At 38.9% G+C, this 22,632-nt stretch overlaps 1 protein-coding gene across 1 annotated transcript in view; it reads left to right on the forward strand.

Moving 5' to 3' along the window:
* The first annotated feature begins 1,279 nt into the window (after window positions 1-1,279).
* ppl (periplakin) overlaps window positions 1,280-22,632 on the forward strand; it is a 30,823-nt gene continuing 9,470 nt past the window's right edge. Inside the window, exons 1-16 of the mRNA XM_033645070.2 lie at window positions 1,280-1,548; window positions 7,849-7,948; window positions 9,782-9,936; window positions 10,471-10,591; window positions 12,711-12,836; window positions 13,299-13,340; window positions 14,594-14,755; window positions 14,901-15,008; window positions 15,791-15,886; window positions 15,992-16,114; window positions 16,196-16,342; window positions 18,246-18,397; window positions 18,504-18,607; window positions 20,519-20,679; window positions 20,820-20,998; window positions 22,467-22,605. Coding sequence (XP_033500961.1) covers window positions 1,499-1,548; window positions 7,849-7,948; window positions 9,782-9,936; window positions 10,471-10,591; window positions 12,711-12,836; window positions 13,299-13,340; window positions 14,594-14,755; window positions 14,901-15,008; window positions 15,791-15,886; window positions 15,992-16,114; window positions 16,196-16,342; window positions 18,246-18,397; window positions 18,504-18,607; window positions 20,519-20,679; window positions 20,820-20,998; window positions 22,467-22,605 — 1,965 coding nt within the window. The 5' untranslated portion in view covers window positions 1,280-1,498. The remainder of the gene's footprint in view (window positions 1,549-7,848; window positions 7,949-9,781; window positions 9,937-10,470; window positions 10,592-12,710; window positions 12,837-13,298; window positions 13,341-14,593; window positions 14,756-14,900; window positions 15,009-15,790; window positions 15,887-15,991; window positions 16,115-16,195; window positions 16,343-18,245; window positions 18,398-18,503; window positions 18,608-20,518; window positions 20,680-20,819; window positions 20,999-22,466; window positions 22,606-22,632) is intronic.

Raw genomic sequence — 22,632 nt, forward strand, 5'->3', positions numbered from 1 at the left:
TGGTGTACTGTAATGAGGTAATAATACTTAAGTATTTTTTGGGACTATCTGTACTCTACTTGAGTTTTTATATTTCTGTTTACTTTCAGTTTTACTCCACTAAATTTCCAAAATAAATGTAAATATTTCTTTAATACATTTCCCCTAAACATCTTTGTTACTTACAACAAAATAGGGAATGAAGGGAGGAAGGGAGGAGGGACGGACTGACAGATGAATAAATGAATGGGAGGGAAGGAAAAATGATTCTGTTCTTTAAATCCTTTAGGTTGTGACCTTTTTTGTTTCACATGTAATGTACGCTCCATTTTTAAGATGGTGTACATGTTAAGAAGAAATAAACTAAATCATTTTCAAATTTCTAAACATTTACTGACATTTAGGTGACTTCAAACACTACCCAAGTCATTTCTGGTAAGATATCTGTGCTTTTGCTCAAGTGTGGCTTTCTGGTACTTTATCCACCACTGCTCCTGTGTGGCCGCTCTGTGGGTTCAAATTTAACCAAAAGTATCGTACATGAAATTAAGCAAAAAATAAAATGAACTGCAGTGAACACGGTTGTAGCCTAATTCAAATGCTGATCACATGCCAAAATAGTAGGTCACAGTGCACATGAGCTGAGTCATCAAGGCTCTGATGTGTAATCTAGTTTGATGTACCCTTACTTTCTTGTTCAGTTAGGCAGTAGTTCACCTGGACAAGTACACACAGACAACATTCACATAGTAGGAGGACATTGTCTGACTGGTTCAGCCAGTGTACTCTGCTGCCACACCCCCCAGCTACAAAGTAGCTCACTCACCCACGTACACATGCAGCCCACAAAGGACTTCATGGACTCTATAGTTTATTAATATATGCCATCATGTTATACCCTTCTCCCACTCTGTGATGAAAACTTAATCTGTAAATCTGTTAGCCAGCACTACGACACACTGACTGTACAAATACACACACTTTGTTTTCTTTAAAACATAAATTTGTTGTCACACCCTGTTTCACATAGCTTTGCATTTGTTTATTTTTTTGGTACATTAATGTGCAATAGCCTATACTGTAGTGACACCAGTAACTTTTTTTTAAAATCTGATTTTGTATTTAATTCATATTTCTCACGCGCACTTCTTATTTTATTCCTGTAGTTTTGCATATTAGATTGTGTGTGTGTGTTCTGCTGTGAATACCTGAGAGGCCAGCGTAAGGGCGGGGCCTGTCCCTGTGGCCCCACCTGTCCTCTGCTGGCTGACAGGTACACAGGCTGGGTATGAAAACTTCAAGTGAATTTTCCAGGAGGGGATAAGTGCAGTGTCGCTGCTACAGTGTCTGTGGGAGTGGAAGCTCTGACATCGAGAAGGCTGTGTGGACACATCTGACACACTACACAAACGCACCAGGAGCAGCGGAACGAGCAGAGGACTCGCGCACACAGCTGAGCTTCACCTGTCCTGCTGGGATTGTTTTCTTGTCGGAAGCCACAGACAGGTGACCTGTCAACATGTTCAAGAAAAAGAGTAGGACCACCGCTATAACGCAACCAAACTCAACGTAAGTAGGAGACTTTATTCTAGAAGTAGCTATGACTTCTTCTGCGCACAGTGAAGCTTTGTTTTGAATCTTACGGAACTGGTTTGTTGTATTCCTAGTCCTTACCTCTACTGCCAGACGTCATACAAAAAACGTCCCATTTAAAGTGACCTTACTTTGCGATGAAGTCACACAATTACCGAGGCTACCTGTACTTACTTAATGCCTAATGCCTCAGTGTGTCATCATTATGGGAATAATAGTATGAGTAACTCCTTTATTACACCACCAAAATGCACCGTAGCGGGCAGGCTAAAGACTAGTGTGAAAAGTATTTAAAAGTATAGGCTAATTAATGTATCATACTTGGAATACATACCTGCCGAATAAAACATCACGTCGTATTCAGTCACAGAACACCTCAAGTTTAATTTAAAATATGGTTCATTTATCGTACAGATGTCGTCATTTATATTAAGTACAGTTTTTAATGGAGTATGGTGCATATATTGTACACGCAACTAGAGAACGAGGCGCGCCCTATAGTGGTCTAACTTGCTTCATTCAAACTATTAAAGGTAAACTGTCAAGTTTTGGTGCAAGGCTTAAGATAGTTTGAGTCTACTCAATATATGATTGGGATGCAATGTGGATAAAATGAGCTGGTGTCCATGTGATTAATGATTATTTAAGATAAAACGAGAGATTGTAGATTAGGTTGCACAAGTTGTGCTTTAACTCCAGCGAGGGTGTGGTTGATAGGCTGTGCAGTAAAGTTGTAGTAACTGGTTTGATAAGTATTTGCCTGTCCTCCTTAAAAAGACAATGAGGAATGGTTTGCAGCCTCTCCCACCATATAGCTGTACCAAGCCCATTCCCTGTCACCGTGTCATTTCACTGGGTTGGTGTGGTGAAGGTGAAACCAGTATAGCTTTCCACCCTGGAAATGATACAGTGCATATGTTAAGACTGAAGTTAAATCATTATCTCTAAGCTGCACATTTACATTTCAACCAAGAGTCCTGCTTTCAACCAGCTACCTAGAAAGAGGAATGCTGTAATGCTCCCTGTCACTCAGCAGGTGTTAGGGGGGCCAGGGGCCTCAAAAATAACACCCTCTGGTGTCATGTACCAAAAGATTGCCTAATCTTTTTTTTTTCAAATAGTAATTCTCTAGTGTAGGTGTGTTCCCCCCACCCACTCTATAACAGCCATCAAGAGAAGAGGAATGCTTTATCTCCTGCCAAAGGGCTCCTAGTCTTTGTACTGTGCTATGCAGTGGCATCTTAATAATTGAAATCACTTAGTCAAAGAAATCCATACCAAATCACTGATTAATTAGCATTTTTGTAGCTATTATTGGTTTTTACTCATCAGGTAACAAGATAGTGAGGATGCTATAGTAAAGATAAGATTTTATCATGCAGTGCTTCACATTTACTGTACTCTGATAACCACCAACACACAGTTTGTGCACCGCTTCATTCTCCTCATGTTGCTCCTCTTTTTTTAGTTAATGTTTGTTAAGAAAAAAAAAGTGTGTATTGATCTCCGGTATCCAGCAAGCTCTCAGTGTTAGTCAGGCTAATGACAGCTTCAGGTCGAAGCATTAGATCCAAAGATGGCTAGATCGCCAAAGCCTCAGAGCTGGGGATTAGTGCCTACCTTTGCATCCAAACAATAATAAGGCAAAATTCTAGTTTAGGGTTGTTATAATGTTTCTCTTCATATAAAGTTGGGTAAGAGGAAAGTATAAAACAGGCAGCAAGGAGGCACTTTATACTTTGGAATTTATTATCTCTACTTATAACAACATGGATAGTACAGGGTTAGGGGCCCAGTTGTTCAGGGAAGCTCAAAGCCTCATAGAGAGTCAATACGACTACAAAGCACAACTACAAACAGACATCAAACAACCTCAAAGACTCATAACAACAACAAAGACACACAAAACAATCACAAACATATGTAAATCGACCTCAAAGACACATAATCCAAAACAACAACAAAGACACACAAAACAACCACAAACAGGCGAAATACGACTTCAAAGTCATATGAAATGACCTTTAAGACAAGAAAATCAATCTCAAGAGGCACAAAACGACTACATGTAAAACAATCACAATAGGAGGCCCAATGATCCACTGTTTCATAATCCATCCATGTATCTAGAGCTGCAACATATGGACAGAGAGCAGGCAGCTGATACAGAGCAGAACTGGTGTTTTGCTGGGACGCTCACTAACAGCAGCGGCCCTCCACACCCTCTATGACATAGTACTAGAGCTTTCTGGTTTTAATTTCACCTTCTCCCTGTGGAAACATCTGAGTTGTGTTTCTCAAGCTAACGCTCCGGTGCCAGTTCCTTCCCAGAACCAACATAACCGCACTCAAAACATTGAATCAGAGCCAGTGAGCCTCCCTGGAAACTATTGACAAGATGTTTGGAGGACAGAATACATAGTAGAGCAGGTAGAATTATTCCAGCATTGTTTTTAGACACTTGAACTATGATTAAAAAGCAGTATCCTGGGAATCAAGAAAACAGTCTCTTGTTATGTAACACAAGGCTATTATCTTTGAGCACAGTCAGTGTGACTGCTAAACACAAAAGACCAAGGCAGGGTTAGTTTTCATCTGTTCTGAATTTAAGAACAAAAACATCTGCTTTGAAAACATGAATTTTCCTACACATGCTCTGTACAAACCAGTACTTTTAATCAGTTCAATGCATGCAAGGGAATAGTATTGTCAACTGTGTTTATGCCTTGCATTTAACAACCAGTTGATGTACTTTTGGTCCTCATGCATGGAGTCGTGTAGAAGCAATCCAAATACATGTGATTTAGGAGACGTGCAGTCTGTTGGTTTGAAGGTTTCAGTGAGAAAAGAGAACTGTACGTGTTTGCTATCATTAGGTGGTGCTCTAAAGAGACAGAAATCCCCCTCAGGGTATTTTTCATTTGGCAAGGCCATGGCAGACAAACTATCAGCTGCTTCTGCACAACTCTACAGTATATACTAGTTCAAACTTGTGCTGAGATTATTTTATTTCAAAACCAGCAGGGGCTTTGAAATTTAAGTTAGCGTCCAGCGTGCATTCAGTAGACGTTATGTAACTTGTGTACAAATGGTGAATGGGTGTGGATGTGAATGTGTGTGTGAGGAGATGGATGTTGGTTCTGAATCGACAGACATGGACTCGTTTTGCTCTGTGCCTGTCACCGGTACAATAACACACACACACACACACACACACACACACACACACACACACACACACCAAAGTTACGTTTCAAGTACAATGAAGAGCATTGCCTTTGTTGTAGTTAATCTGTAACATTAATGTCCTAACATTTCCTGGTATCATTTGAAGACATCATTTTGGGTACACTGTAAAAAATATGCAGTGTTAAATGGATGTGTGGAATTCTTTCAATAATTTATATAAATAAACAAAAAGTAAATTGCTACTGCATCTTTGAGGTTGGTACCAATATCCCCAAAAGTCTGATTACAATATGTCGCCAATATTTATTTCTTTAACACAATATTTGATAATGAACCACTACGTTTGATGAAAAGGTAACAGAGATGTACTGAATGGGACATTTTACACTACCAATAATAAACTTGTTAGTGCTCTCTGGTGGACAAACAGTGAAAAGAAGACACTGTTTCTGAATGACCTCGCACATATCTTTGATATTTCTGACTTGCAATTACTTGATACTTACCATGAATTTGACACTTTAGATGCACTTCAGCCTACGGGTCACAGTGAGGATTTTGATACTGTGATGATTATACTGTAATCCAAGTTATTTCTTTTATCCATTTCTTATACAATCTGGGCTCACTGGTTCATGATTTTTTTTGCTTGATATCCCTCCATGGCACTTTGCCCTACTTTTGTTCTGAGCTGTTTTATAGATCTGGGGATCTCTTAATCTCTGATTAATGATGGCTTGAGCCTGAACCTTCTCAAAGCCCCATTTACAATGGAATGAAATTGTTTGGAGCTATTATAAAGTGCTTCCTGATTGTATATGTTGTTTCTGTATTCTCTATGTTCCAACTTTTTCTGTATTTTGGTATTCCATAACAATAATGACTTCAATTTGTATGCCTCCCAGTGCTCTATTCAGTACTTAAAAACTACAACTCCCAGGAGGTGGAGCTTTTACCACCATGGTTGTGCACAGGTGTGTTGCATACCCCCAGTGATTAGACTAAGATTGGTTACACTTACCTGCCTGTCCATTGTTGATTCATGTATGCTCTGATGAAGGCCTAAGAGACCGAAATCTCAGAATAAATTGAAACTACAAATTAAGACACCATAAATATAAAATCAGTCAGTGAAATCGGGCATGCTTATGTATCAGTCAGGCTTTAGGGACAACTTGCTCTTGAAGTTGGCAGGTAAAGGAATACATCAAGACAGTCGTGAAAGTGATCAAACAGACGGTTGGTTTCCGTGCTCCATATTAACACTGAGCTTATGCTTCCCACAAGCTCTTTAACACACATTACAATGAGTGTAAATAGTCACAGAGAGGCAAAAACCTGCTGGGCTAGTTTAATTCACTTGAAGGAGATATGTCAACTGTGTTATAAACCTGCGTGTGTCCTGTCAGTACCAATACCTACCAATGAGTGTTCATTGAACTCTGAGTGGGACAGTTATATAATGCTATATATTATAATGAGTTATGATCATTTCCATCCAGTCTGTCAGATCCATTTCTGGCAATGGTGTGTGTTATGACTCATCTTCTTGTTATGAGCACCCCAAAGGAAATAAATGTTGAATAGAGGCCATCAGGTTATTTCCAATTAAGTCATCAATAGCTATAAAACTAGTTCATTGCAATATGGTGGATTTCTCATTTATTATATACAGTAGATGTGCTGTATATATCACAGTGTTATGAAGACTCAGGTTGTTTTGAGTCATTTTGAACAAATTCAAACTATGTATGGTGTTTTTGTTTTTCTGAAGGAGACCTAATACACATATTATGTAAACTGTTTTTGATTAGTAAAGGAATTTTAGCACACCAGCAACAAAGTCTAAGATTTTACAGTGTACAGTATGTTAGTTTGGTTTGTCTATCCAACATTTTTCAAAGTATTGTCCAGATCACCATGAAATTAGCTGTGAATATCAAGGATCAGTTTTTGGCTCCAATCCCGATCAGAGTCCTTTAACATTGGATATCTGCTGATACAGAGTCTGATCTGATACTTAAATTTGCATACATTTTCATTAGATATGTACCAACACATTGAGATAACAGCTGTAGCCTACTTCATCTGACACACCTTATCTTCAACAAGCTACTTGACTTATTTGATTTGAATGAAAGTTTAACTGAGAGAAAGCAAACCCTAAAATTGATGTGATGCAAGATAGGGTTGGAGTTATTTGAAATACAGAAACATTGAGTCCATCTGATTGTACAGTGGTGTTACAGACTGGAGCGTCTTCCCTTAAAAAAGATCTTTGGCAGAGTACAGACCCCAGGCTGCAGAGGGCACTTTGTTTAGACAACAGATGGGTTTACTTTTGATCTGTATAGCTGGCAATGCTGGCAAAACATGAGGAGCACAGTAAAGAATTGCAGTAGAGTAAAGTAAAAAAACACAGTAGAGTGCCGTAAAGAAACACAGTAGAGTACAGTAAAGGATTGCCATTACTCTAGTGCCAAAAATGTGAACTTGCTAACAAAATATCAAATAGAATTGGCAGATAATTGTGAATGAATATTCTCAATGAGTTAAAAATCATTGGATTTAAATAACCCCATGCCTTTAGCAACACTCTCTGGATAAACTTCTTGAAAATACAAATCTATCTCCACTGCTAGCTTTAATAATCTTTTATCTCTTAGGGCTGCAACTAATGGCTGTTTTCATTACTGATTTATCTGTCAGATCCTAGGTGATGTCTTCAAATTGCTTGTTTTGTTTCACCAATTGCAATTGTTGTAGCATTAGTATCTACTGCCTTCTGGGTTTTTAAATGTATGGACATTCCCATAAAGTGTGCAGTATACAAAGTTCCAGCTGACCACTCAAGCTACAGCTCTAATGAACTGAATAAAGACCTCTGTGATGTTGATTTGTATTCAGTATCAACACTGACATTTTGACATGTTCTCATACGCTCTGACAGTATTAAATAGAGTAAGGGTTGCTGTGACTCAGAGTGAGATTGAAAATTACACTATTAATGACTCTGATGATAATTAAGGTGGGAAATAGTGGCTATAACAGACAGTGTCCCCATTCACCTCTCTGTTTGTCTTCCAGGGCTCCGGCCACAGAACTTAGCACTCTGATCGACAAACTGCAGAAGAATGCTGATAAAGTGGAGAAGAACTGCTATGACATCGAGCAGAATCTCAACAAGGTACAGTCTGATGATACAGTCTCCCAAAAGCCTCAGAGATCTGTTAATACTGACAAATACAAGACAATTAATGAATAACAATAAATTAGTGTAATGCTATTTTATTTAGGTTTATTTTCTGTATTTTATTCATAAACTATATAAAATAATGGACATAGTCACCTTGGCGTCATTGGTTTGTCGACTCCCATTTTGAAGTCTTCCATTTGGCATTTTGATTGTCGCCGTCTTGTCTTTTTGGAGCCAGAAGTGACCGTATTTAGACAAAAGGATGGCGATAACCCTAACGCTAGCTGCTAGCTTTGTTAGCATGGTGTATTCACAGCTATGGCTGACTGTGATAATGCTAATGCTAATTTTTGCTAGTATAAAAAAGGCCACAACTGTTAAAACAAAATATACTATTTGGAAAAACTGAACATCTGGCTCCTGTCCTGTAAAGTGGCCTTTATGATTGCGTAACTTTAAGCCCTAATAACATTTTAACAGCAGAGTTATATAAAAATTGTCTCCCATTCAGTTGTCATGAATGTTGAAATGCCATAAAAACCAGAACAGTTTTTTGTGCCAGGCTGTAAACATTTTAATTTCTGCTGTAAAGTTGGGCATTTAACATAGGGGTCTATGGGGAATGACTTACCCTTGGAGCCAGCCTCAAGTGGCCACTAGAGGAACTGCAGTTTTTGGCACTTTCCCATTGGCTTCATTTTTGTCATATTTCTCTTGGAGGATTTTCAAGAGACAGATTTAATTAAAAAAGAATGGAAGCAGCAGCAATAAATGTCCTGACTTTTGGTCCCTAGTATGGGCCAGCTTCCAAAAACACTGGATCATACACTTCCCATAATGCAACTAAGTATCTCTCATTACTGAAGACTCTCCCTACCAGGTAAAACCCATGTCTCTCAAACTCTACAGCTGCAGTTTATAATGCAGTCTTTTTGTTGTCTCCAAGCTCACACCTTTAGAACTCTGATGACATCATCTGTGTTTTTTGGTGTCTGTCTGTATTTTATTTATTGAATAATGTGGACTACAGGGTATAATGATCATTGTAGATGTACTTTACTGCATCAATTAATGTTTTCTGTTCTGCAGCTGTAACAAAGCTTGTATTTTTATAAGATTAGATTAATTAGATCTAAACTACAGCAAACAAGTACTTTAATGGGGATAAACACAAAAACAGTGTAGCGACTAGCAAACCCTGCCCATCATATAAAACTACACTTGACCATTAGCTAGTGTTGGTTGCAGGCAGAGCAGTATCTAAGTGAGAGGTGTGTGTCTGGATTTCAGCAAAAACTTTGTTGACATTTCAAAAGAATGTGGTTAAAGTCCAAAGTTCTCATTTAATCCTTACCCTCTTCCTCCTACTCTAAGGGCACAGGTGAGAGAGTGTGTGTGGATGTTTACAGTCAAACAGCGCTGTATCTCTCTACAGCCACATATCACACTGCAGTCACTAAGCCCACCCATTTCTTCTAATCCCAATTCCAGTCAGATTTTGAGGATTTGACTTAAATCTCACGAAACTAAACCGAGCCCACATATTCCTTTTCGCTGAAGCTAAAGTTGCTCCAACTTGTGTTTCACTGACTTTTCAGCAATTGTAAAAAGTAAAAACAAAAGAAAAAACACTATTCAACTCCTCACCATAAAAACAACCTCTTATATTTTCTAAAGTAGCTTATAAGAAGGGAAGAAAATTCAGACAAAAACACGTGCTTCACTTTGTGTGTGTATTCTGCAGCTGTTTGTCTTTACTTAGATTTAAACAATGAGCAGAAGTGTCTGACTGCACCTGACTGACTTTCTGACATTATCCTGCAGGATGTGAGTAAGATTAATGAGGGGAAGCAGCCTCTGTATCAGGATGACACCAACAAGAGAATCGTCAGCTCTCTGGAGCTGCTCAATGGCCTGGATGACGACGCCATCAACGCCAAGCGCCTCCAGCATCCACAGGCAGAGATGATAGAAAAAGAGTCAGTAGCACTCAGCTCCTGGGCTTTTACTAACTGTGCTGTGTGACATTACCAAAATATCTAAACTACAATATCCAGAAGATGACATGTGTGTTAGTGTCAGCAAGCTGACGCCATTTGGTGAACTCATAAATATATACCTCAGTGGCAGAGAGAACCAGGACATTATTCTGAGCAAAATTATACCGCATAAGAGACAAACCTTAATTTCCCAGTTCCCTAGTTAATGCAAATGTGGTTACCTGCTTAGGCCTATTTGTTTTTATAAATTAGGTATAATGTTAATTTCCAAAACACTAATACCATCAATGCAGCAACAGTGTCCCCACTTGTCTGCTCTCAGTTGATCTTCTCTGACAGAAAGACTGTTTTCATTTGCTAATTATTTCTAATAGCTTCCATTTTGCCATTTATGCAATTGTTGTTAAGCTACCATCAATAGCTCATGATTCTTTAGTCAGAAGTTTAGTCTTTTGTCTTGCATTGCTGAATTTAAGGAATTCAATGAGTGTGTGTGTGTGTGTGTGTGTTCAGCATGAAGCAGCTGCGTGAGAAAGTGATGAAGCTGAGAGAGGACCATGAACGTATCTACCACCTGACCCGCACTGAGGGGAGGCCCAGCATCAACTGGGGCACCATGATGGATGAGAAATTGGTAGGAAGCAGACCTGTACAGTCACACAGGGTACCACTGTGAGAAAATCAAATATCACAATATTTTTTACCAAATACCTCGATATCAATATTGTGACAATATTGTAGGGTTGAGTGTTTTTGCTTTCACAAAATATCTACGTACTGAAATTTTCGATCAATAATCATCACTGGGGTGGATATAGTGACCAAATGGGTAAAGACAAATAATAGAACAGCTAGAACAGTATGGTAAGTTGTGAAAAGTACATCACTTTACTGTAATGCAGTCTTTAAAACTAGGAAAAGACAACGCTTACCAAACTACAATATCTAAAATCTAAGATGATATCTAGTCTCATATCATGATATCAAAATAACATTGATATATTTCCCAGGCCTTACCTTTCATATCTATAATTGTATAATTAGGAAAAACACAATTTGAAAATACATGATATATATTGTCAAGTCACTCATCTGTACACTTTCCTGACGTTCCTAATGTGTTTTTATGCATGGCCAGTGACATTATGTATTCGGATTGACCATCCATCCAAGATATCTCACAAATGCCTTAAGAGAATTTCTCTAAATCTGGCACAAACATCCACTCGTAATCAACAATAAACTGATTATATTTTGGTGGTCAAAGCTCAAGGTCACCGTGATCTTGGGTTTGTCTCACTCTTGTGAACACGATATCTCAAGAATACCTGGAGAGAATTTCTTCAGATTTGGCACAAATATCCACGTTTACTCAAGGATAAAATGATTAGAATTTGGTGGTAAAAGGTCAAGGGTCAAGGTCACTCTGACCTTGTCCATCTCATCCTTGTAAACGCAATATCTCAAGAATGCTTTCAGGGAATTTTCTCAAATTTGGCACAAATATCCACTTGGACTTAGCAATGACCTGATTAGAATTAGATGGTCGCAGCGGATGTGTGTAAAGCATCCATGTTTTCACAGAACTGTAACTACAACTTGGTTCACAGAGGCATACATAGCTCAGTAGAAATTCCATTTTTTTAATGTATCAGATTTTAGCTAACTTAATGCACACTTTCTCTTGTACATCCACAGTCTTGTACAAAAGTTAAGACCATCTTGGGTCCAAAGTAGTTTACAAAAAACAGGTCCAGTCCAGAGTCACTGTCATTACTTACTGAAACCAGATGTGAAACCGAAGTCAGAAATGTATTTTTTTTTTTAAAAAAAGACTCCTAAACTAGATCATGATAAAGTTACACGTACACTATGGGTAGGTAAATTTGTGTCTTGCTCTTCTTACTGGGATTCATTAAAAAGTTACATAAATAGTATGTAATTTTTTTAAACAAATATCGGCCTTGTTTGCAGCAGCAGCATGCAGCTATTTTCAGTGAAATGCCCTTTAAGCCCACCCTACTCTACCTGTTCAGTAGCAATCAGCAGACAGACACAGTTAGAGACTACCTTGCCAACATAGTGGAACATTTAGCAGCTAAAGAGACACAGAGTTTTTCTCAGACGTTGGTTGAGACCAAACCAGAGCTAAAAGGAGAGCTGTCGACCATCAGGTAGACAAACACATGGCTCTTGATGAGTGCTAACATTGCTCTGTGCCTGCTGGGTGTTTAAACAGGCAACTGTTTGCTAGCACATTAGATAGGATGTTTTACAGCTTGTACTGCTGTCCCAAGTTGCTAAAATTTCTATGAATGCAGCATTAATGAACTAACAAAGCTCTGCTATAACAAATAAAAAAAAAACTGGATCAATCTAAAGAATTAGGAGTGATAGGAAAAATTGATCAGTCAGTCTAAAGGTGACAAAGTTAAAAAAAAATACCAAAGCAGAAATTAAACAATGTTGATATCTCTTCACATGAGAAAATAATGTTGAAAAAGTTAAATTTGGCGCAGCAGACAACAATTCAATGTATAGGGATTTGACATAATGTGGACTGTTACATACTGTGCATAGTGAAGGCCCTAAGCTCTGACACTGTCGACTACTAATCGACTTTCTACGTACACTGCCTGGTCATTTCAACAATATTACAGCCACAGTTAATATAAGTAGTAGCCAAAGTGAAGTCCAAACTGTTTGCATGTGGTGGTGTGGTCTAAAGTTTGTTGTTTTGTCTCTTTGCTCAGGACAACCTGAACAACAAGGGCTTTGGCCAGGACCTGCCATCTGTGGAGAATGAGGTGGAGGAACACAACATCTTCCACAGCGAGGTGGAGGCTCTGGCTCCTCACATCTCCAGCAGTGGAGACAAGGTACAAGCAGGAAACCAGAAAAACTGAATGACGTCAGGTTTTATTTTGGGTTTGGGTTTGATGAGCAGTAGTAGTCATGTAACTGTTAGTTGATTAGATATATTGGTTGAACTGGATATTATACTGTATGTTTTGGTTATTTATTAGTCACAAAAAAGGCAAAATAATGTAACCCTAACTAAAGAAATAGCATTAGCAACACGTGCAAACAACCACAACACAAACACTGAATGGTTAACACTATGTTTTTTACATTGTTTATATTGAGAATAAATTGCACAATTGCTTATTATGATTAAAAGCTTGCATACTTTTACCTAAAGGAGTACTTCACTCTCCAAATGACCATTTGTAGTCGCAGTGCACAGTAGTGTGCAATTTGCAGAAGTTCTTTGTTTAAAAATTTCTCCCTTGTCTTGTTTATCTTGTTTTTCACTCTTCCTGTTTTCTTTGTTTCTTCAGGAATATGTCAGTAGCCTCCAGCAGAAGTACAGCAAGCTACTGGTAAATAACTCCCTCACACACATTCATTTTCTCAGCCACCGGGCGTGTACTTTGTGTGCTCCCTGATCACCTGTGTGTTATTTTAATCAGCCAAACCTGTGACTGTAGGCTGGTCTTAAATGAAGAGCCATTCCATCCCTCATCACCAGCCTGATTTTATTATCCCCTCAGGGAGTTTCTGTGTCGTTCCATATTGTCTGCAAAAAAAACCCCAAAAAACAACACAGTTCCTTGCAAGTTTATTGTGTCATATTATGCACACACCCAATGTGTCTTCACCTGCCAGTGTCAGAGTCTTCACATTCGAATAAATTGTTCATTCCGTTTGTTCAAAACACTACAGGCTGGTTATTTTCTATATTTTTTCTCTTATCATCAAATCCCATGCGCCGACCAAAACCAACAATGAATGTGTTGAAGGCACACACTGTATTTCATTTAGATTCGATCCCTCATATACTGTCCTGCTGCCACAAATACTCACCAAATGTAGATTAATACACATTGAAAACAGCCCCCAACAAATGTACTACCTCCCCCTGTTTGATTAATGTTTGTTAAAAACTACAGTATCCAGCCTTTTCAGGTCTAAGACTTTTTTATGCACTCAGTAGATATATTTCTCGCAGATTTTGGTCACAACTTTGTTCAAATCTGTGTTAGTAAGCACTTATCCTTTTCCAACATAATCCATCCACAGGACAGGTGTGAAATATCAAGATGCTGATTAAACAGCATCATTACTACACAGGTGTGCCTTGGGATGGTCACAGTAAAACACTGCTCTAAAATGTGCAGTTTGATCACACAACACAATACCACAGATGTCCCAAGTTTTGAGGGAGTGTGCCATTGGCATGATGACTGCAGGGAGTCAGCACATAGAGACCACTGGTTTTTACCAAGATTGTCTCATTTTTCTACAAAAACAAAACAAAACAAAAAAAATCCATCAGAATAATTTGAAGCATTATATAATTACATAAAAAGTCTACACCTAGGGGCTTCAAGATGACAATGTACCGTTTTTTAAAGCACTTAGAAACTGTTCAATTCACCTAAATGGGTTATTTTTACTTTGACGAAACCTTTCTAATACTACAAACCTTCAGTAGATTAGCACTTTTTATCATATATAAGACTGTACTTTTCTCAAATTAATTTGTTAGCTTAGTGCTATAGCTCCCGGGGATTCTGAGTCATCATGTTTGAAAATGTGTTAGTGGCTCTAAGCTATTCCTTCTCTTGGTTAGGCCAGTTCCACTGAACGCCAGCGCAACCTGCTGAGCTTGCGGGACTACATGCAGCGCTGCACCAATGAGCTGTACTGGATGGACCAGCAGGCTGAGGAGAGGATTGGCTATGACTGGAGTGACACCAACCTGGACTACCCAGCTCGCCAGAGGCAGTATGAGGTAGGACGCATGACAAATAAAAACAAGCTGCATATATAAAATGAGCATCAGTGTATATGTTACGTGCTGTATACAAGGATGGACAATAACAAATGAGAACAATGTGGTCCCCAGTTTTCTCAGCACATCTTTCTTTCCCCAACAGAACTTCATCAGTAAATGTCTGGAGTCCAAGGAGGCCACCATCACCAAACTGAATGATGACGGAGAGAAGCTGGTTGCCTCTGATCATCCAGGGAAGAATGTTATTGAGGTACAGACTCATTAATTTACTCATTTCATATACGTTCTTAGAGTTTTACTTTTATGAACTTCCACACTGACTCTGTTGGGGTTTTCCAAGGATTAATACCAGACCCTCTTCTTTTCTTTCCATACATGCTTCTGCTTGGACTTATCTTTCATAAAGATTAAATTTTCTTTTACTGATATGCTGATTAACCCTGCCTTGAAAATGTACAGCACATTGGTAAACGTGTTGGGGGTTGAAGCCTGAAGGCTTAACACAAATCAGACTATAAATCTGATTTTGTTTGTCCAATCATTCCAAAACTTGTAAGATATGTGTCATAACAGTGTTGAGCCACATGTGTAAAACTATTTCAAAATCGCTCAATAGAGGGCGCAATGGCCTGGTGCAAAATTTGTAAATAAATCAGTGACAGTTTTTGCCAAACATTACCAGACTTGGTAAATATTTTTAGTGAAGCTATTGAAGCATGTCCCCAAAATGTTTCTGCAACTGACCAATAGGGGTCGACAGTGCTGCCAAAGGAGAGCCTGGCCCAGCAAAGATTTGACACAACAATGAATTAGCTTCTGTTTGATCATTATAAAACCTGTTAATTATCTTAAATGCAACTTCAATTTCTAACAGTCCTTGCTGGCAATCAAGGGCGTGGCTGCATTGAGTGACAGGTGGGGCTGTCCATTGACAAGTCCCAGAATCGCAGCAATATTTTAAAATGTGCTTTGACTGAAATTACTTCTCTTTATTTTAATGATCACATGCTTACATACATTGTTGTTTCTCAGGCTCATATGGAGGCAGTCCACGCTGACTGGAAGGAGTACCTGAACCTGCTCATCTGTGAGGAAAACCACCTCAAACTCATGAATGAGTACCACAAGGTTAGACACAGTCGACAGATAAGCACTCCACAGAACTGTACAAACTTCTAACACATGTATACATTTAAACAGGTAAAGCTCATTGGTGTCTGTGTGTGTTCTTAGTACCAAAAGGAAGCGCGTGACACTCAGGATCTGCTGAAGCGGATGGATACAGAGCTCAACCAGAAGTACAACCCAGAGTTCAAAGATGTGTATCAGATGGAGGGTCTGATCAGGGAGCTGGATGTGAGTATTTCTCTACATTAGGCAGTACCACCGACTGCTTCTACAACACTGCAAAATATGGTGCACTGTGTGTGTGTGTAGGACCAAGCCAAGGCCATGGACAACTTTGATGAAAAGATCAAGGCTCTTCAGAAGCGCAGCCTGCAGGTTTCACCTCTTCACCTCCGCAGGGAAACCCCCTCGAAGATATTGCCAGTTGAGGCTCTGTGCGAGTTTGACACAGATGAGGTATGTAGTGTGTTGTTGAAAGTCATTTTTCTCTGTCAGTTGCTATCAGTGCTCTATCAGGATGTTCTCTGATATAAGAGTGCACAAGTAAGCACACTCCCATTTCTTCCCTTTTTCTACTGGGCCTATAACTTGTTGACTTTGTGATGTAATTTATGCAGATCCCTTCAGAAGAGAGCCCAGGCTGACACTGAGTATCTTATTTAAAACCCCTGGGGATCAGAACACAGGGGATTTTAAAAAGATTGTGATTGGAGCCGATGGAGCTCTTTAGCTTAGGTGTAGCAAAGCTCATCGTGTGTATGCTGTCTCTTGACCTTGATGATTTCAGGTTATAGTTATTTTCTACAAGGTTGTCGTTATTGGCCATCATGTGCAGTACAAAAGTGTATGCTCACTAGCAGATGTAAACATTTATGTCCTCAAACCCAGCAATCCTTTTTTGAGGGGCTTTTTTTTAAATCAATCCTACTCTTAATCATTTGCATGGCAATGTCCTGGGACACAAATCTGTTTTGTCAGGTTTGAAAGGGTTTTTCTGTTTGAAAAACTGAATATCAGACTCCTTAGAGGGTCTTCCTTACAACAAAAAACTGAGCAAGACTTTTTTAAGGCAACCAAAACATTACAATTAACTTTCATGAACTGAAAACACACTGGGATAGCAACAGCTATGGCTACAACTCTGTAAGTTTGGGGTTACGCCATGATTGTGTTACCTTATTATCATTGTAACCATGGTAATGACTTGTCAATGGACAGCCCCACCTGTCACTCAGTGCAGCCACGCCCTTGATTATGCATAACAATAAGCCTTAATAACATTTAAGCAGGTGAGTTATATAGAAACTCAGCCCCCTGTACAGTTGTCATGCACATGTCAATTAGCTATAGAGATCAAAACCATTTTTTTAGTAGCAGGCAAACATGTGAACATGTTGTTTTGCTGTAAAGTTGGGCATTTTAACCATGGATGTATCAAGAGAACTGGATACAGCATTGGAGGCATGACCCTATTCATTCCTTGATAATTCGTGGTATATGAAGCCAAAAGGGTTCAACTGTAGCATATGGATTTACCGGGATGATCTGGGGATTATCATCACTGCCGCCACACTGTTCAAGCAGGCACACTGGAGACTTACGGTTGTCGAGTGCTACCTTCCACTGGCTGAGATGGCTACTTCCTGTGTAGCACTCCGCTATCTTGAATGGGGATAAGAAGATTCAATTGTGCAGCTCTTCTAGACTTTCCATGTTATTAGAGCAAATGGATTAAATCCCGACAGTGAAATGACTCATTTAATGGGGTTGTAATGCTCAAACATATGAGTCCACTGATTTACAGAGAATAGAATAGAAAGAGTTTTCTTACATCATTGGCAAATTGTCTGTATTATTCATTTTACTCAATGTATTCATGTGATTGTTTATGTCTTATTCATTTATTTGATATTAACCCCTTTGAGGCGCCATATCTGTTGTTTCAAATTGAAATGAATTATAGCTGGATTTTACTACTGAATTACAGTATATATGTTAAAAAGGCTTCCAGATTCTCTTTCATTATCTCCTGTGGTGTCCACCAGATGCCTTCTAACAAATCCTTTGTCGTCACCAATAATCTGAACCAAGTTCAAGTCCTCCACAGAGCAGCAAGAGCTGTGATTGGTCAGACTCCTAATAACAAATCATGGTTAGCCAGAGCCCACAACAAAATGACTAAAAGTAACATTTAAAAGCCTGTTTAAATGTCTGTATTATCTATGCATTCATATTATTATGCAAATATGAATCTGTCAACTATGTTTTGATGAAAGCTGTGTGTTTGTTTTGTTGTAAATGTGCAACTATATTGTGGTCCAGTAGCAGATGACAGATTGTAATTATTGGACGTGTACAGGGGCCGATTTTGCGTGGGGAGAGATACCAACTGCTCCGGAACAATGGCAACAAATGGGACGTGAAGGATGCAGCTGGACGTAAACTCACTGCACCGGCCGTCTGCTTCATGATCCCCCCCACTGACACTGAGTCAGTGGCCATCTCTGACAAGTGAGTGTATATGAACACGTACAAAAACAACACTCACTGGTTCACAAACTCAATTGTATTTTATTCCAGTGCAGCGGTAACAGTTTTTTATACTGTTTGCTTGCAGCCTGGTCAACCAGCAAAAAGCCATCAAGCAGAAGATTGCAGGCAGCAATGCAACTCTGCAGAAACGCTTTGATGAGCTGAAGAAGGCGAGTGGGACTGGCACAGGTACACAATGCATTCAATTCCGCCATGTTTCAGCTTTTAGAAAACACATCACATCTTCACATTCAAGCAGCTTGATTTATTTCTTGTTCTAATTTGATTATTTGATTTAATATGCTGTGACCTCACACAGTTTTACTCAAGAAAAATCGTGTGTATTTATACAAACCACGATGTATGGCAGGATATGTAATGTATTATTAATATTCGAAAAGAAACTAAATAAAAATTTGATCACAAAAAAAGAAGCCCATGAGGGATTTTCCTGAAATTTGGCACAGAAATCTCTTAGACTCAACAATGAACTGATTAGATTTTGCTGGTCAAAGGTCAAGGTCACTGTGACTTGGTCCATCTCATTCTTGTGAATACAATATCTTAAGAACACCTTCAGGAATTTATTTCAGATTTGGCACAAATGCAAACCTGGACTTAAGGATGAACTGATTAAAGGTCAGGGTCACTGTTTTTATCTTAAAAAGATAGGGTATTTGTCAGGGGCCAGACTTAAGAAGTTCAGAGTACATATGACAATACAAACACAAACTTTTTGACAAGTTTGACAGGCAACTGACTCATGTAGACGTCTTATTTTCAATACATATATGCACCAATACCTCCTCATGCTTGTTGTGTTGACAAATGTGTTGACCAGAGTAAAACTAAAGACATTTCCTGTATATTTTTAATTAATTTAAGATTTCAAAGTACATAATATTGTTTCAGTCAGTTTTAATTTTTTTATTTTTATTTTCACACTAATTATGTGCCACTAATCTTGGGTGTCCATCTTGACACTGTGCCAATTGTATAGATCCTCTTCGTTAAAGAATTTGTAGCGTCTGTACAGCAACATCCCTATTTAAAGCATTGTCAACTGTCATAGCTACACAAAGGCTGGACAGACATGGATTTAAACTGTCACTGCAAATTGACTGGTTTATGGAGACATACAACTGTGAGGCGGTAACTCTAATTTTCCCACCTTGTTTTAGTTTTTAGTTTAGTTTTAGTGAACTATAACAACCTGACCGTCAGACAGACAGTCATCAGTCATTAACTACTTCTCCACTCTTTACTTTGGTAGCAGAAACAGTCTGGCATTACCTTGAAGTGTTTTTGTGTTATGTATTAGTGAGGCCATACAACCAAAAATATCCTGGGTATATTGACCTTGCTCCGTAGCACAGGCCCCAATAGTTAAGCTAAGCTCAGCATCTGTCAAAACAGTTAGCACGAAAACCTAACTAAAACTTAATCTTGTTCAGGTGAGTATGCAAATACAAGACAGGAATATTACAACAGCTAAGTTTGCAATTGTGTGAGTGTTGGTATTTAAAGAATACTTCAGATTAAATAGATATTGTATCACAGAGCTTGGATTTTACTATCATAGGTTTGGCGATTGATTCTGTTGGTTTAGATGATATTTTACCCACCAAGTTAACTGCCAGGATGTGAGAACACAGTTACATCAGTAAAAAGAAGTCTGATAGGGCAGGAAAGCTGTGGGATGATCAGACAGGTTGGAAACAAACTCTATTAGTCAAACTTATTTGTAAAAAAACAACTCGAACAGACAAAACAGTTACCAAACTGTCTGGTGTAAACACCCATCACAATTTGGCCTGCTGTACTGTAGTTGTGCACACTCTGTTTTCCTCCACAGTGAGAGATGATTATCACTGCAGGTGCGCTCTTTCAGTTTAACCACAAAAGTTTCTTGTTGGGCCGGAGTGTGCTGTATGGTTGTCATTATGTCTCCAGATCTCAGCAATGCCTTTGTAATGTACAATGTGTCAGTTTCAGATAAGGCGATATACTGGCTACCAGAGCTGTCACTCTGTACCACTGAAGAAAACAGATGAAGCCAAATAATGAAGATCATCATGTTGTGATTTTGTGTGACCTCAGGAGACAAGCAGGAGCAGCAGTGCCGCCAACTGATGGCTGGTCTGGACAAGGTCACCAGTGACCTTGGCAAACAGGAGAAAGCCATTTATGGTCTAGTGCGCCCGCCACTGGAGCAGAACCGGCCAGTGCAGGACAGCGCTGACCGCCTGCAGGATATAAGGGTAATGATTTCAACTTCATTATGTTGTTGGATCCAAACAATCCTGTTTCACAAAGCACCTACATCTCTCAATTTAGTTCAAAAAGCTTAGAGAGAGTATATGCATTTTACAGTTCACCAACCCCTGACATTTCCTTTCAGGACATTGCTGCTGCTGTCAGTAAGATTGAACCAGAGAAGTCCTCTAAAGTGCAGGAAGCAAGGAGCTTCTTGGCCGCAAATCCAAATTGTGCCAGCGCTCCTCAACTTTACAGCAAGGTGGATGAAACTGACAAGAAGTATGACAAGATCGAGCAGCTTCTTCAGTGCTCTCAGGAGAAGTATGGAGCTTAAAATGTATTTCAATGTAATCTTCTGTTGTAGTTGTGATTGCTGTTAGAGCAGTATTCCTCTATTGTTCCTGTTTCTGAATTCCTTATAAGCGTACAAAATCCCAGTTGGCCATAATGTTGTTATATGTTGATATTTGGTTGAATTTAGGTTGTGATGTCGGTTCGTTGCGATGATCAAAATTTAATATCCTGACAATATCAAATGCCAAAGTCAGTTTGTAATAGAATACTGATGACAGATGACAATGATATTTTCTTTCTTTTAATTTGGTGTTAAGTAAAAAAATCCAGTGTCTTCTAAACGTCTCATGGCAATGCCATTTTATTGTAGAATAACGACATTTAGTCTTAAGGTATGGAGAACAAAACCAGCATCTTCAAAAAGTTAGGTCATTAAAGGTTATTCTCCACACAGCATAAACTTCTAACATCGTCATTTAAAATATGCGATTTTCATTCCAACCAAAATGTAATTTCTGTCCAACGTAAGTCCAACATCTTTTTGACATCGTATTGACGTGCAGTGCCAGCTGGGTTTGTAGTACGCTGCTGCTAGGCGTGTCTCAATCAAACAATAGTAAAAGACAGAGCAATGCTTGCATTGCAGTCAGTGTATCAGTCAATTATCCACAGAGGTCTCTTCCTCTCCAAAACAAACGGACCTGATGATTTTAACCAGTAAAAACACTAAAAAAAAGCAGTTTCACCTTTAAAATCTGTGTTTCTACAATGCTGGTCAGCCTATCACAAAGGGGTTGCTAGCCCAGCTGCTGCTAATGTGTGCTAACCTTTTTTTCTCTGATTACTCATAAGATACAGGCGTTCAGGAGGTTTTTATCTGGAGCCGAAGTGTTTCTAGAGGTCTCTTCCTGTCCAAAAAAGATGGACCCAGTGATTTAAATCAGTGAAAAACACTGAAAAAAGTGATTTCACTATAAAAATCTGTTTTTCTCCGTTGCTGTTCAACATCGCAGGGGCTGCAGCCATTTGCTCAGCTTGTTTCTCCGATAACTTGAAGGGATACCTTGCCGAATTTCAACCAGCTTCGCATTAAAACAGTGTGGGGTAGTATGTGTAAATGTTAAACTTCCCTCTTGATTGTAGGTTTTAAAATTCTTCATCCAGATAAAACATATAGACAGCGTATAGTAAAAATGTGGCTTAAAAATGGATAAACAGACAGCTTCTGGCAGACAGATGGGCAATGGTGTCCAAATGACACGGAACATGTCCTTGATTAAAATTACAAATTTCTCTGGGTTTAAACATTGTTGGAAACATTTAGGAAAATGTACAAATCAACAGAATAAATAACGCTGATTTTGTTGTTTTCAGTCTTTGTAATGCAGAAAAGTTACATATTATATCCTTAAATCAGATTTAAATGGGTTCAAATCATTTTGTTGAATTACATGCATTTGTACTCACCTAATAACTGCTCTTACCTTTGTTTTAGACTGAAGAATTCCAACCAGCTGGAGAATTCCCTTCAAAATGGAAAGACTTTACTGTCTACCTATGAGAACAGGCTGGCCAGGGAGGAGGTTGCTCCTTCTGACATCTCATCAATGGAGAAAACACAGCGGGAGCTTGGGGTAAGATGGCTCTTTCATTCTTTGGCA

This window comes from Epinephelus lanceolatus, chromosome 18 (assembly GCF_041903045.1).
Source record: "Epinephelus lanceolatus isolate andai-2023 chromosome 18, ASM4190304v1, whole genome shotgun sequence".
Lineage (NCBI taxonomy): Eukaryota > Metazoa > Chordata > Actinopteri > Perciformes > Serranidae > Epinephelus > Epinephelus lanceolatus.